Below are 14,389 nucleotides of genomic sequence, written 5' to 3'. Positions count from 1 at the left end.
TAACTGACAGGGCCTTTTCTGTGGGAGGGGCCACTCTGATTTGTACACCTGCCCTTAGTTACTCCACTCGCCTATTACTTCGCCAGTACAGTAAATTATGCTCACTCACATTCACGGTCTGCCTTACACGTTAACAGCAAAGCTGAACATTCTTTTAACATTTGTCCCTGTTTTTCAAACTGAGAATTGTTTGGTTAAGAAATATTCTGGCTTATAGTTATTTTTCCTTCAGGGATTCAAATAGTCCTTTGGCACTGTGTACCACCTCAAAGGATCATTATAAATATTCGCTAATATTGGGGTGACTGGTGACAACACCAGCTTAATATAATTTTATGCGAAACATTCCAAGTAAGCCCCCTCACTTTTTTAATGTAATTCATCCACACTAACACTGATAGAGTTTACTCTGTGACAGGCATCATGTTAAAACAGATCACCCCACTTGCCTCACGATTGTCCCATGAGTTATGTTATTGTCTCCCTTGGACTCCCCTGAAAACAGAGCTTGTGACGAAGGCTTTATGTGATGTTGTTTTGGGGAGGTGACCCCTGAAGGCATGAATGGAGGCTGGAGAAGCCCAGATAGGGAAGGCAGAGGAAGTCAAAAAAGGGGTTCATTATTGAGACACTGTTGTGGGCAACGGGGACTTAATTCTGCTTGACCTCCTGAAATACAGACAAGTGCCTCTCAGAATTGTCCAGCAGGACAGGAGGAGGGAACATCTACCTACTGGTCCCCATGCCCCACTGATCATGGGTTACCCAGGAGCCAGGGAACTCTCACCAGGAAGAAGGCAAAGGAGCTAGGCCTCGAGCATTACCAGGGAAGACAGCGGCTGCAGCCAGCCACGGCCCACTGACGAGATGGCTCGAATCAGAGGTGAAGTATGTGAGCTGGGGCAGAAGACTTCCGACACAGTGAATATCCATCCTCCCAAATCACAGAGAGGAAACCAAGGTACACAGTGGTCACCTTGCCTGCTCAAGGTCATAAGGTTGCCCAGTGGCAGAACCAGGTCTCAAACATGGGCCATCTGGCCTCGGAGCCCACGGCCCTAACCACGTGCTATCAAACCCAGCACGTGAGGGAGGATGATGGCCACACGCCCCCCTCCCCTGGAGAGGGGCAGTCTTTCCACCGACTCAATTCGGAACCTGTGTTTGCGGCATTCATTTAGATGTCACAGTTTCTCCTTTGGGAATTCATTTTAATTTGCAACAACACAAGAAAATGCCCCTGCAATGTTGCATATGTATTTATGAATTGAATGAACACCTTTCATTTGAGAGCATGTAGGAAGACAGGGATTCAGACAGTGTATACCACTTGAGGGAAAAGAAAAAACAAAAAACACAAAGCTCATACAATCTTTTTTGAGTTCAGAAAAGGCTTTTCAATTTTTTATTAAAATGTAATTCTTCAAAGAGTATAGAAATACACCTGGCAATGACTGCTAGATGTCACCCATCTGCTTGAAACATACAGAAGAAACACCTGCCAAATTCTGCCTCATCAGAATTTATTGTTGTACATATACATATATAATCAGAACAACACCAAAGTGGCTACATTTGACAGATTCTTCTAAAGCAGACAGTTTTCTGACAGATTATGTTACCCCTTGATGAAAGCTGTGACAATTGTGAAGGTTCTGAAAGATAAGCTCGAAGGGCCACATTTACACTGGAGGTGGCATGCACAGAGGGCCTGGGAGGCAAGAGGCACCGGGGGAGGGTGTGGCCACCCCCGGTTTCTGCTGTGCACACACAACACTTTGAGGAGACAAAGCACACGCAGGAAGGCATTGCCTCTGCAGGGGAAGGGTCTTTGGGTTTACATTCAGGAATTACAAGACATCACACCCAGGAGAAGACAGGAAGAGGAGACGCCCTACACAGACTCTGGGCTTCCTCCGAAGGACAAGGACCGGTGTGGTTACAGGAAAGGACGCGTGAGGACCCTGCCTTCGGGATGTGGAAGTGTGCGGTAAGGCCTACTTTCCTTCAAGCTCGCGCAAGGCACTGGATGGGCTCCCTTACTTACTATTAACAAAAACAGAACAGCCTAGAGAGGAGAGCAGGCTGGCACTCGGCGTGCACTCAGTAAGAGTGAAGTGTCATCTATGGTTTGAACCCAGCCTGGTGAAATACACACAGAGTGGCCCCAACGTGCCTGTGAGAGCCCCCAGGGTCTAATCCCTTGAGGGCACTGTACCCCCTCTTCTGTCCACTCTGGCTCTGGCTAAAACTTCATCGGGAAAGAGGAAGCAGAGAGCTCACCTGGGCTATGTGTCTGTTGCCTTGGCATTTTACAGTGAATTCCTTCTTCCTGTTCCAACCCCCTTTTTTGTCCAAAAGGAAGGCCGACCACAGCTGCACAGACTGAGAAGGAGACTGGCCAGCCTGCGCCTAGAGTCCTCCCCCAAAGCGCCCTTTTTGTCAGCCACCTCCCACTCTGTTGGGCAGACTCACCTTTCCTAGTCAAGTAGGTTTAGCTTGACGTTTCCAGGGGACCCACTTTACACTAACTTTGCATTTTAAAATTACTTCTGAATTCCAAAAGTTTGCATTAGATCGTTTTTTTCAACATACTTCACTCCTCATGACTGCTCCCTAGCATCTTGCAAGTGAGATCACAGTGTGCGGTGTCTTTTCCACCTAAGTTTCTCTCTTCTGTTGAAGAAAAGAAACAAAACATAATTTAAGGGGGAAAGACACAGTAAAGAGCTTGTGGTGTTTTCCAGCCCAAACGGCAGACACGTCTTTATGAGGCCTTAGGGATGCTCCGAGGACGTTGGGACAGTCAAGGACAGAACACCCCCCTCACCGCCAGGCCTGTCAGATGGGGGCAGAAGAGCCCCTCCTTATCCAAAACCCAGCGAAAGGGATGACAGGCATCAGGAGAAACTGCCAGACATGTGAAAAAGTGTCAAGTGCCAAACCTCTATCTTCCCTAAAGATACGGATCAACGTTAAACAATTTTAATATGTTTGTCATCGTTGGATCCACCACATGGGCACCTTCCCTGTGGCCACAGCACTCCAGTCACCTTGGGCTTCCCCTGGAGTGGCCCCGTTCCCTCTGACCTCACGGACACCATCCTCTCTGGTGTTTTCTGCTGCACACAGAGAACTGAGGATCCCAGAAAAGATAAATGGGGAAACAACCCCAAAACCCAATCTATAATGCCCAACGTCTGTCTCCACAGAGAGGAACACAGGCTTTACTAAGGACATGGACTACTGAAAATAATATATATAAATATATACACTCCCTCAATAAAGAAGACATCTGATTTTGTGTAGATCTCCCTCCCACTCAGAAGCATTTGGCGGGGCAGGAAGTCCACCCATTCTGGGCTGCAATGAGATCACACAAATCACCGGGCCAGAGCGAAGGGTAGGCCAGAGTGAGGAAGCTCCCTGCTGCTTCCAGGGACTTTCAACCTTTCCTAGGAATCCACCTTTGGGAAAATGCTCACTTTATTGTTTCTGCTCATCTTCCGCTCCACCCTGCCTACCTTGGGCATCTTTGTCTGGATCAGCTCTTCGGGGGTGTTACCCAAGGGGGGAAGCAGCCGCTTTTTGCTGTTTCGAGTCTCTGAGAGCCACTGGGGAGGCAATTCAAAAGGACCGAAACCAAACTGCAGGGAATACTTGCCAGAGAACGTCTCGGGTTCCACAGGGGCTGCTGGTGCTACCTGGGATATAGAGTCCACAGTCCCCGGAGTTGGCACAGAGGGTGCAAACCGTGGCCGCTGCTCGCCCTCCAGGCAGGTGCTAGGTATCACCTTGGCCTGGAGGTCAGCAGAGCCAGTGTACTTGGCTTCACTTTCTTCCTCATCCTCCGTGGGCTTAAAGATCTGCTGCTGCCCGATGTGGAACATCTCCAGGAGCTGGCTTCCTGAGCGCACGCTGGGCTCCAGGCTGGCATCAGCCAGCCCACTCCCTGTACTCACCACGTTACGGCGACTGTACCGGTGGTGTAGCTGTACCAGGGTCCCTACCAAGCACTTGCGAACAGATTTATTCACAGTAAGAAAGAGCACAGGGTTCGCTAGCAGAGAGACTTTGGGCAGCCAAATGGCAGTGAGCAGCAAGAAGACAGAAGTGTCAGGGACATTAAGCACAGTCTGGTAGACGACCAGGGTAGCGTACGGCACACTACATAAGATGAAGACCATCACCATTGAGAGCAGGGTGGCGTGCAGCTCAGCCTCCCGCTGGGACGCATAGGGGATGGAGATGGTGTTCTGTGGGGTCCGCAGGGCTGCTATGATGACCTTCTTCTTCTGGCTGGCACTCAGGGCCCGACGAATCAGTATCAAGAAGAGGAAGACTACGGCCACAGGCACAATGACCGTGGTGATGTTATAGATCAGAACATACACCAGGTGGCCCAAGGAGTTGCTCCAAGCTTCAGTGCAAGTGGACATGGCATAGATGTCTGCCACATTGGTCACTGCAAACACTGGTACACTGGCCACCACTGCATGGGCCCAGATGTACATCACCAGCTCGCGGGACTTGGCATCAGATATTTTTCTCTCCAGCGGATAGAGAACTGAGTAGTACCTGCAAAATGCACGTGCAAAATTCATTTCACAGGAGAAAATAACACTTTAAATTAGGGCAATCTATATTACCCAAAGTAGGAGAGACTGGAAAAGGGTCGAGTTCTTTTATTCTGCCTGAGAAAGAGGGAACCACTGAGGAAATTAGGTAGCCAGACCTTCAGTTTTTAGGACTTTGCTGTACAATTTGTAACTGGCTTTACAATTGCCACCAGGATCAAATCCCAAAGAGTGCTCTCAATATCAAGAGTACTTCCATCTGCTGTAAAGACATCTATTTTTCAATTTAATGATAATTTGTAAAAAGATTTTCCATGGGCCACAGAAGATTTAGGGCAAATTTCAAAGCCACTAACAGAAAGAAATTTGTCTGCACGTATTTCCAAAGCAGTATATGTATGGAGTAACTTTATAGCTGCTTGGGGCAGAACCCAATACAAAGGATAGACTCTGACAAAGTCCTTCCACAAACTCTACTGACAAAAATCATGCCTGATTGCCCTGGCCAGTGTGGCTCAGTTAGATAGAGCATCGTCCTATAACTGAGAGGTTGCAGGTCTGATCCCCAACTCCCCTCTGCCTCCAGATATGGAGGCTACCATCCCGGGTCCAGGTGCAAATAGGAGGCAACCGATAGATGCTTCCCTCTCACATCAATGTTTCTCTATCTCTTCCTCTCTCCCTGTCTCTGAAAGCATTGAAAAAAATGTCCTCAGATAAGGATAAAAAATTTTAATGATGTCTGTTCAATAGTTATTGTTCCAATAATAATCATTTAGTAACCTTAACAGTAAAACAATTAATGGGTCTGAAATGCCTGCATGATAAACTTTTTCTTCAAGCTTAACTTGATTATTCTACAACCACCTAAACAGAATTCCAAAAGCACCTTCCACGTTAGCCATGATTTGGTGGAAATAAGTAGTTCTTCAGACCCTAGGGCCACCTCTATCAGCAAAGGGCTGCCACTGGCTATCAGAGATATGGTGATCACTAGGGATGAGCTATGCCCACTTCGCTTCAGTCAGCTAATGCTGGAGTCACCTTACAACCCTATTAACATGGGCTCACACCAGGGGCCAGGTAAGCATGCAAGCTTTCCTATCACAGGATTTCTGAGCACCACCTCAGTGCCAGGCACTGGGTTACAAAGAAAAAAGGACATATAGGAATGTTTCTAAAGTTAATGAAGAAAAATGCATGCAAACAAACAGTTATAAATGAAGAGATGATAGCTCTATTAGAGGTATGCACAGGGGTTTGGGAAAGGGAGCACCTGGGAAATGTCAAGAGAAGGTGGCACTGTGGTGGAGTCTGGCAGAGGGCCAGCTGAGGGAGACACGATGCAAACACAACAAGACGGTGGATGATCAGAGATGTGTGGAGCACGGTGTGTTCTAGATCTCTTTCTGGGAGGGGGAAAAGGAGAAAAAATGTGAAAGTTATGCATGCTCTCAATTTCATTTCTCTGAATATAGATAAAGTTTTCTAACCACAACTCTACAAATACAATGTGAAGGCCTGGCACCCACATGTGACTACGTGCTCAGGAGTCCACTGTTTCTGATTCCTCTCTGCTAACTGGCGGATAATTGACCCAGGCGTCGGGTCATTTTTGCTCCTGTTACATATTGGTAAATAGACTGCAACACGAGTGCACAGGCTCATCATAAATAACTCTGTTAGTGTGTTCATCTCTGGAAAATAAGGCAGGAAGTGTACGGCCTCCCAATCAACCTGCTGACTCGGTGCCATGAAAACAGAAGTCTGAGAGCAGCGAGAGAAAGGATCGTCCTCCTTCATCTTCATGCACAACATGCTTACAGGTAACCTGTACCTCAGGGTAATAAGTAGGAACCTGCTGGCCTCATTCTTCTACTAAAAGGACTTGTTTACCCTTAAAAAATAATAATGGCAAATATATAGTAGATTTTCTGATGGAAAGAAAATAAGGATTTTTTATTGTTAGCATATTTTCCCCTCTAAGCCCAAGTGCCTAGAAATAACTCACTGTTATTACTGCATTGATTCCAGGTATAACAGAAAGTGTTCAAAATAATGTGTTCCCACTCTTGTTGAATCCTACTCTTAAAAAACTTCCAGGATTCATATCAGCATTTTTCATAATAGCCAAAAAATGGAAACAACCCAACTTCCATCAATTAGTAAATGGATAAACAAAATGCGGTAGAGCCATATAATGAACTATTATTATTCAGCAATGAACAAGGATAAGTTGTTACAAGAGTAGACCCTAAGAATTCTCATTACAAAAAAAATCCTTTTTTGTATCTATATGAGATGATGGATGTTAACTAAATTTATTGTGGCAATCATTTCACAATGCGTGTAAGTTCTTTATGCTATACACCTTAAACTTACACAGTGCTATGTGTCAATTACATCTCATTAAAACTTGGAGAAGGAAAGGAATGAAGTACTGATACATGCTACACCATAAATGAGCCTTGCAAACATTATGCTGAGTTAAAGAATCCAGAGATAAAAGGACACATGTATGATTCCACTCACATGAACGGTCCAAAACCAGCAAACACATAGAGTCAGAAAGCAGATTAGTGGTTGCCTAGGTCCGGGGGTGGGAATGGAGAGTGAGTGTGATGAGCAGGAGGCCTCTTTCTAGGGTAAGGAGTTGGCTCTAAAGTTCAGATGTGGGGATGGCTGCACAGCTCTATGAAGATACTAAAATTCATTGACTTGTTCACCTATAATGGGTGACTTATGTGATACATAGATTATGTCCCAATAAAATGTTTTTTTAAACTTTCAGAATAGAGAAATCCACAATGTGGATGGGAGACTTAAATCCTCACGAAGCAGGCAGTACAGCAAAGGCGCAGCTGAAAGGACACCTGCCGTAAACACAGGCAGCCTGACACCAAATTCACACGGCGCCCACCAGGATGTAATCTGACTTTTCACTCCGAGTTCTCCCTGTACAGTACGGTGCTGTGCAATGGCTCTCTCCAGGTATTCACAGGCCTCGTGTGGGGTATGGAAGAGTCATGCAAAGTTACTGTAAAGCCCCCATGGCAAACGGGCACCACACAGCGTACACCCAGCTGGCTGAAAGGATTTGAGTGCTTCACGCAGTGTTTTTTAATGCAAATTAATTGCAAACATTTAAAAATGATGGAATTCTAGATTTCTGATTTCTCTTCTAAGGAAATAGTCCTGCCCACTAAATCTAGATAGCCACAAAGCAACTCTTAGGTGCATCTGTTAAGTGACTGACCCCGAGGAACACGAATGCAGACACAACCCCAGCCTGGCTCTTGCATTTGTCGCCAGCCTACCCTGCCCCTGTGGGCGGTGAGTTTCTAGTGAGAAAACCCCAAGGAGCTAGAGTGGCTCACAGCAAGACCCTACGTGCCAATCAGAAGCAAAGCCTATAGAAAAAGAGGCAAATACTGGTGCGGCCTATCCAAGCCCAGGCCACAAACTATTCATTTAATTTTCCTTACTGCTCAGAAAACTGAGGCTCAAAAAGGCTAAGCCACTTTGCCCAACACCACCCACCCAGAAAGCAATCTAGGCAGGCTTCTGGTCCTGGGGATCCCTCTCTTAAGCCAGCAACTTCTCCTAGTATGCAAGGGCTTTGTGTGACCCTGTCCTCCATGTGGATGACCCCAGGCAGCTATACACTCAGGGTTCTGGGCCTGAGAGGCCAGAGTACCTCCACAAACTGGTTCCGCAGTCCATACCCTCGTAAGTCATTAAGGCACTAAGTATGCTTTGAATGAACATAGAGTTTAAAAAATCCAAATTCATCTAAAATGCAGTTAAATTTATCATAGGGTATCAAGTCAAAAGAGCCAGCATTATCCCTTCAGCAACTTTTCCTCTCTGAAAATCTTGAAATCAGAAGTACTCGTGGACACAAAATACTTTTCATTTCTTGTTTGCTTATTTAAGTCTATTCCCTAAAATGTATTATCTCCAATGTATTCAGGACGTGCTAGCAACAAAGGGAAAAGGCAGGAAGCTGTTGATTACTGAGATCTTTACACTTAACTTTTATGAATCTGATCAAATTACACGTGATGGCAGTAGCTAAGATACAAGATTCATTCCAAATGAACATTCTCTTAAAGAGGATGGGAAGAGAAAACAACAACCAGGCCAATATGTGGCCTTGGAAATAAATCCTCTGAAGGGATTCTGGTATTATCCGGCCAGGTCCAAATGGACTATCTAATCACATGTTAAAATAACCACTGAACTGTTTTCTTATTCTTCCAGGAATGTTTTCATCCTACACCAAAAAACACTAACTGTGGACTTATCAATCAGATGAGCCAATCCACTGCAAATAGCAACACAAACGCCACCAATCCCAACCACGCTGCAGCTCCACCGTGATCCAGCCGCTCTGCCCCAGCATCCTCAGGATGTGACCTACTGTGACCACACCTTTTCTCAATGGTTCTATTTTCTGTAGCTGCTGTTAAATCAACCTTGTGAGGCTTCTGTTCTGGCAATCCGTTCTCTTTCCGTTGACCACAAGCCGACTTAAGATGTGGACTAATGACTATTTCCCACTTGCTTCATGATGCTAATATTTCGATACACTCAAAAAAAAAGTCCAGCCCCCAGCACTTGATCTTACCTGTCCAAGGCAATGGCAGGGAAACTAAGAATAGTCACGGAGCAGAAGACTTTGTGCAGAAACTTGACGACTTTGCAGAAGAGCATGGTGTAGACCCACCAGCAACAGTGAGGACTGGTGCTGAGGGCGATGTCGAAGGGCACGCAGACCAGGCTGGCACAGATCCCCGAGCAGGCCAGGTTTCTAATGAACCTGTTGGTGACAGATTTGAACACGGTTGTGCGGCAAGTTGACCATAACACCATGAAGTTTCCTGGCCAGATACGCAAAATAAATAAATAAAAATAAATTTTAAATAAAAAGAAAGAAGACAAAAAAAGAAAGGAAAATACAGGTTAAAAAAGACTGAAAAACTACATTTCAGAGTTGATTTCAAAGGATTTAATTTAAAGGCATATTATATTGTCTATTTATGTGAACTTAATAAATCACTTATGTACATCTCAAAAAGTCTAGAAGAATTTTTAGTGGTGAGTTTCATTACTTAATTTAGGCGTATCCTGTTGCTGCCCTTCATAGCTCTTATCATTATTATTAATGTGTTTACTCATGGTATGATGCTGATTCAGTCTCCTCTGTGGATAAACAACTTGTTAGAGGTTACCTCATCTCAGGCAGTCTACACTCGCAGTTTGCGAATGACTTCCACACTGACAAACTGCAACAGAAATAGGACGTGAGCCACAAGTGCAATTTTAAATTTTCTAGTAGGCATATTAAAAAAACAGTTGAAATTTTAAGAGTGTTTTATTTAACCCAATATATTCCAAATATTACCATTTCAACATGTAATCACTACTTTAAAAATTTAGTAATAATGAAATATTTTTCATTCTTGTTTTTGTACTCAGTCTTTGAAGTCTGGTGTGCATTTTTTAATTGAAATATAATTGACATATACCATTGTATCAGTTTTAGGTGTACATAGTGTGCATTTTGTTTTACACTTGTAGAATATTTAAATTTGCACCAGTCACATTTCAAGTGCTCAACAGCCAATATGCAGATAGCGGCTACTAAATCTGTGTGGTTCTAGACCTTTAACAGAAACGACACATCTGGCTGGCTCTCTCTGAGCATTCCCCTCTCACGGCTTCTACAGACTCGCTGCCTCCCAACCTTCCCCTACCTGCCCGCCTCTCCCCGTCCTGGCCACACTCCTTTCTCTCCCAGGCCCTGGTCTATCCTCCCCCTGCAGCCTCTTCCTAGATTACATCATCCATTTGGATGGCTCTCTATTGAAATGCGGGTGACTCCCACATTCTTGTCCCAAACCAGGCCTTTCAACTCCAAACTTCTATTTCCAAACACCTGATTCCCCACCTTCCTCAGTCTATTACGCATTCCCTCGGTCCTCAGGAGCCTGGGCCATCTGGGTGCCTACCCGCCTAATCTCCCTCGTGTTTTCTTCCCCCGGGTCACTGCGCATTGGCCTCCCCGGGCCCTTTTCCCTTTAAACAGGGCCAAGGTTGACCCTGCCTCGGTGCCTCTGCACACGTTTTTTATTCTGCCTAACGTGTTCCTATCTGTCTGGTTTCATTTTCATCGAAGTCTTAATGTAATTGCTGCCTCCTCAAAGAGGACCTTCTCTAACCTTCTTTCTATTTTAAATACTCGCTGCTCCACCCTCTATTATAGTCTATTATAACGCCCTACTATGGCCTTGATAACTCCAATCACAATTATTAGTTTATTTACTTGTTTCCCTTCCATTCCATGAGGGTAAAAAACCATGTCAATGTTGTTCACTGTTACAACTCCATGGCCTTGCTCGGTATCTGACACACAATAGGCATTCTATAAATATCTGCTGAATAAATGAATTTGTAAGATAAGGGGACAAATTGTAATCAAAAGTCCCTGCAGTAAGGTGGCCCCTTGTGTAGTAGGTACATCATGTGAGGACACCGTAAGCCAGGAGTTTCCCAAACCTTACTGTGCATCAGAATTACTACACCAGACATTCTGAATCCCCGTTACTAGGCATGGAACTGGGAGCCTGCATTTGTAACACGCACCCCAGACACAGTTGGGCAGTTGGCCCCCAGACTAAAGTTTCAGAAACACCTCCCCTAAACAGAATTTATACCATCACCACCCGCCACCCTAGATGCTCTCGGGGTGGTGGGTGGTGACGGTATAAATAAGCACCCAAATAAGACTCTCAAGGGTCTCTCTTCAAACACAGTATTCTATAGCTGCCTCTTACCTGCCTGATAAGGCAAGAAAAATCGCCACTGTATTTAGGAAATAGGCCAGCTATTTCTAGGAAGTCTTCTACCAAACTATCCTTACATTAGTAGCTATCTCACTGAGACGAAACCAGTTATGTGAATATATATATACACACATTTGTTAACTGGAGGAACTGTTCATACTAACAATGCTACCTCCAGCCCCCTCAAGCTTTCCTGTCACCGAGGTGACAGACTGAGCAATAACAACATATTTGAAGTTCTGTTGACTTGGGGAATTCTTCCTCCTAGCCTTTTCCACTGAAGCAAAGATTAGAATCTGGCTGGAGCACCTTCTCTCATGTCAGTTTACTTCTGGACTTAACTTCTGGTAACCATCTAAAAATAAAATCGCCTACTGAAAGAAATCTGCCATGAAGAATGTGTACATGTCAGAGTCTCCTCAGGTGTCAAAATCGGGGGTGTCTCCAGTCCGCTGGGAGACTTCCCATAAAGACAGTTTTTCTTCACTATAAATCAAGACCTGTAGGCATTTCTTTTTCTTTCATCATTGTCAATCTCTATAGTTTGGTAGGCTGCACTGAACAAAACATTTTGAGTATCCAAACAAACAGGAAAATTCATCACTAAGGAGGGGCAGGCTGTGGGCCAGGGCCTCTCACGCACATAGCAGATTCTGTTGAAACTTAAACTGACTTGCATCGTTACCCTCATACTCTCCTTTCCTCTCTTCCCCTCCCCCTCTCTATTATGTCAGGCATAACTTTTCATTGTTTTAAAAAATCATACACTTTATTAGCATGTCCACGCTTGTGAATAAGGAAACTTGTTTTCAATAGTAATTACTGAAATACCTGAGACTCCTATAATCACATTTTATCTCCACTTATTTATAAAACTTTAAATGGCACCTACAGCCTAATCCCTTTTGCTATTAAGACCCTGAAATACTGACTTCTGGTCAAGATGGAGACATAGGTAAACAAGGCTTGTCTCTTCGCATAATCACAGCAAAAATTACTCCTAAATTACAAAACACCTCTCACCCAGAATAATCAAGAACCTGAAGTTAAAGAAGGCTATGCTCTTTCCATTCTCTAAACCACCCCTCTCCTCCCATCACTTAAAAATGGATTCATTTGACTCTAAGAACCTGAATTAGACCCAAATATCAGGAGAGGAGCACCCGCACTCAATATCTGATTAGCCACACACACAATAAGGTATGTGTCTGTGCATACACACATATAAGCATGTGAGCATACACACAAATACACACATAACAAAGCAAGACATATAGCTGATCACTTAATCTCATTGGCACTTTATATTCTCCTTGGTTTCACAAGGCACTGAGAATAACTCAGTATATATTTTAAGTTACACAGTAATCAACCTGAACATATTGTTTTATTTCTGGCACTATGTTCTAAATCATCTAATCCCCCTTAGAAATGATTCAAGTTCTTCCCACTCTTCCTCGCTTTACATGCCCACCGTACTTTCTAATGCTGGATTCCGTGACAGTAGTCAGTGCCGGTGCTGTGGACAGAGCAGCCCAGTCAGCGCACACTCACGGCACACAAAGCCGAACGGGGAATGAGAGGGACAGGGTGATGGCGTTGGTACAAATCTGCTCTCCTGGGACTGCTCTTATCTATCATCCCTCCTAATCTAAAATACAAATAACTATTTCTCTTTACACAGTATGCTTGATATTCAAAGATGATTAATGTTGAAGACAGAGACACTTTAATTAACACCAAATCACAGATAGCGTCTGACAGACCTTGAGGAGCTAACCAGGCAAATGTCTTTCCAACTGAATTTGCCTCTGGAAAATATTTTTTCTAACTATTAATTTATTTATTTAGAGAGAGGAGAAAGGAGGGGAAAAGAGAGGGAGAGAAATGTCAATGTGTGGTTGCCTCTTGTGCCCCCTACTGTGGACCTGGCCAGCAACCCAGGCATGTGCCCTGACCGGGAATTGAACCAGTGACCCTTTGCTTTGCAGGCTGGTGCTCAGTCCACTGAGCCACACCAGCCAGAGTCACCCCTGGAAAATATTGACCATAACTGTTTTTTTTTAACTGGTTCATAGGCTATGCATCTTTGAGAGCAACAATCCTGGTGTGTTAAAAAGACTAAAATCACAGGAATCTAAACAACAAAACAAACAAGCAAGCAAAATATGACCAATGACACTCAAATATGGAACAGGCTGACAGGGACCAGAGGGGAGAGGGGAGAGAATCACAGGGGAAAAGGGGATGGACTCACATGAACAAGTATAAAGGACAATAACTAAGGACAATGGACAATAACTAAGGGTGGGGGGCGGAAATGGGAGGGAGGTGGGGAGCACTGGAGGGCAGGCAGGGCTGGGAATATAAGACAGAAAACTGTACTTGAACAAGAATTAAATAAAAATTAAAATTTAAAAAATTTAAAAATATTAAATAAAAGACTAAAACCAAAATGAAATATCCCCAAAGTGCCTTGGAAAGTAGAGTGCCTCTGAGAATCCTCCTGAGAAAATAGATACACCGCCCTTTAAAAACTACCAGCTTCTCCAGAGACTTAAAGCAGTTTTTAAGAAATTCATGGTCATGTTTTTACAGAAAGATAAACATATGCCCCAGAAAAAGTGAAATTTGAAAGAAATCAAAAGCAAACTAGAGGCAATATTACATTATAAGGAAAATCCTAAGAACCCAGACTGTGTCAAGAGGAAGGCCAAAGTAAATTAACAAGAATCAAAAAACTGCAGAGGACTTTTACACTCAGCAAATACCACACAAGACAAGAGGAAACTCTAGGCAAGTTAGGTAATACCGATTCAATAACAGGAGAAAACAGAAAACTATTTTGTATAGAATGGAATTCTAAATTTCTTCTTTCCTTTAGTTTGCAACAAAAAAGTAACCAAGGACAAGGTCTCTTGGCAAAAGAATTATGAACATTAGAAAATGCTTTTAATTAATCTG

At 44.0% G+C, this 14,389-nt stretch overlaps 1 protein-coding gene across 1 annotated transcript in view; it reads right to left on the bottom strand.

Moving 5' to 3' along the window:
- Positions 1 to 1,394: 1,394 nt before the first annotated feature.
- The window catches only part of GPR176 (G protein-coupled receptor 176), a 95,130-nt gene continuing 82,135 nt past the window's right edge, over positions 1,395 to 14,389 (bottom strand). The window contains exons 2-3 of the mRNA XM_037056098.1: positions 9,208 to 9,460; positions 1,395 to 4,578 (exon numbers count right to left, since the gene is read on the bottom strand). Of these exons, the coding sequence (XP_036911993.1) occupies positions 3,456 to 4,578; positions 9,208 to 9,460 (1,376 nt within the window). The 3' untranslated portion in view covers positions 1,395 to 3,455. The remainder of the gene's footprint in view (positions 4,579 to 9,207; positions 9,461 to 14,389) is intronic.

The sequence above is a fragment of the Sturnira hondurensis genome, unplaced genomic scaffold, assembly GCF_014824575.4.
Source record: "Sturnira hondurensis isolate 20B ecotype Veracruz unplaced genomic scaffold, ASM1482457v3 Scaffold0008782, whole genome shotgun sequence".
NCBI classification, from domain to species: Eukaryota; Metazoa; Chordata; class Mammalia; order Chiroptera; family Phyllostomidae; genus Sturnira; species Sturnira hondurensis.
This window is presented reverse-complemented; position numbering and strand designations above follow the sequence as displayed.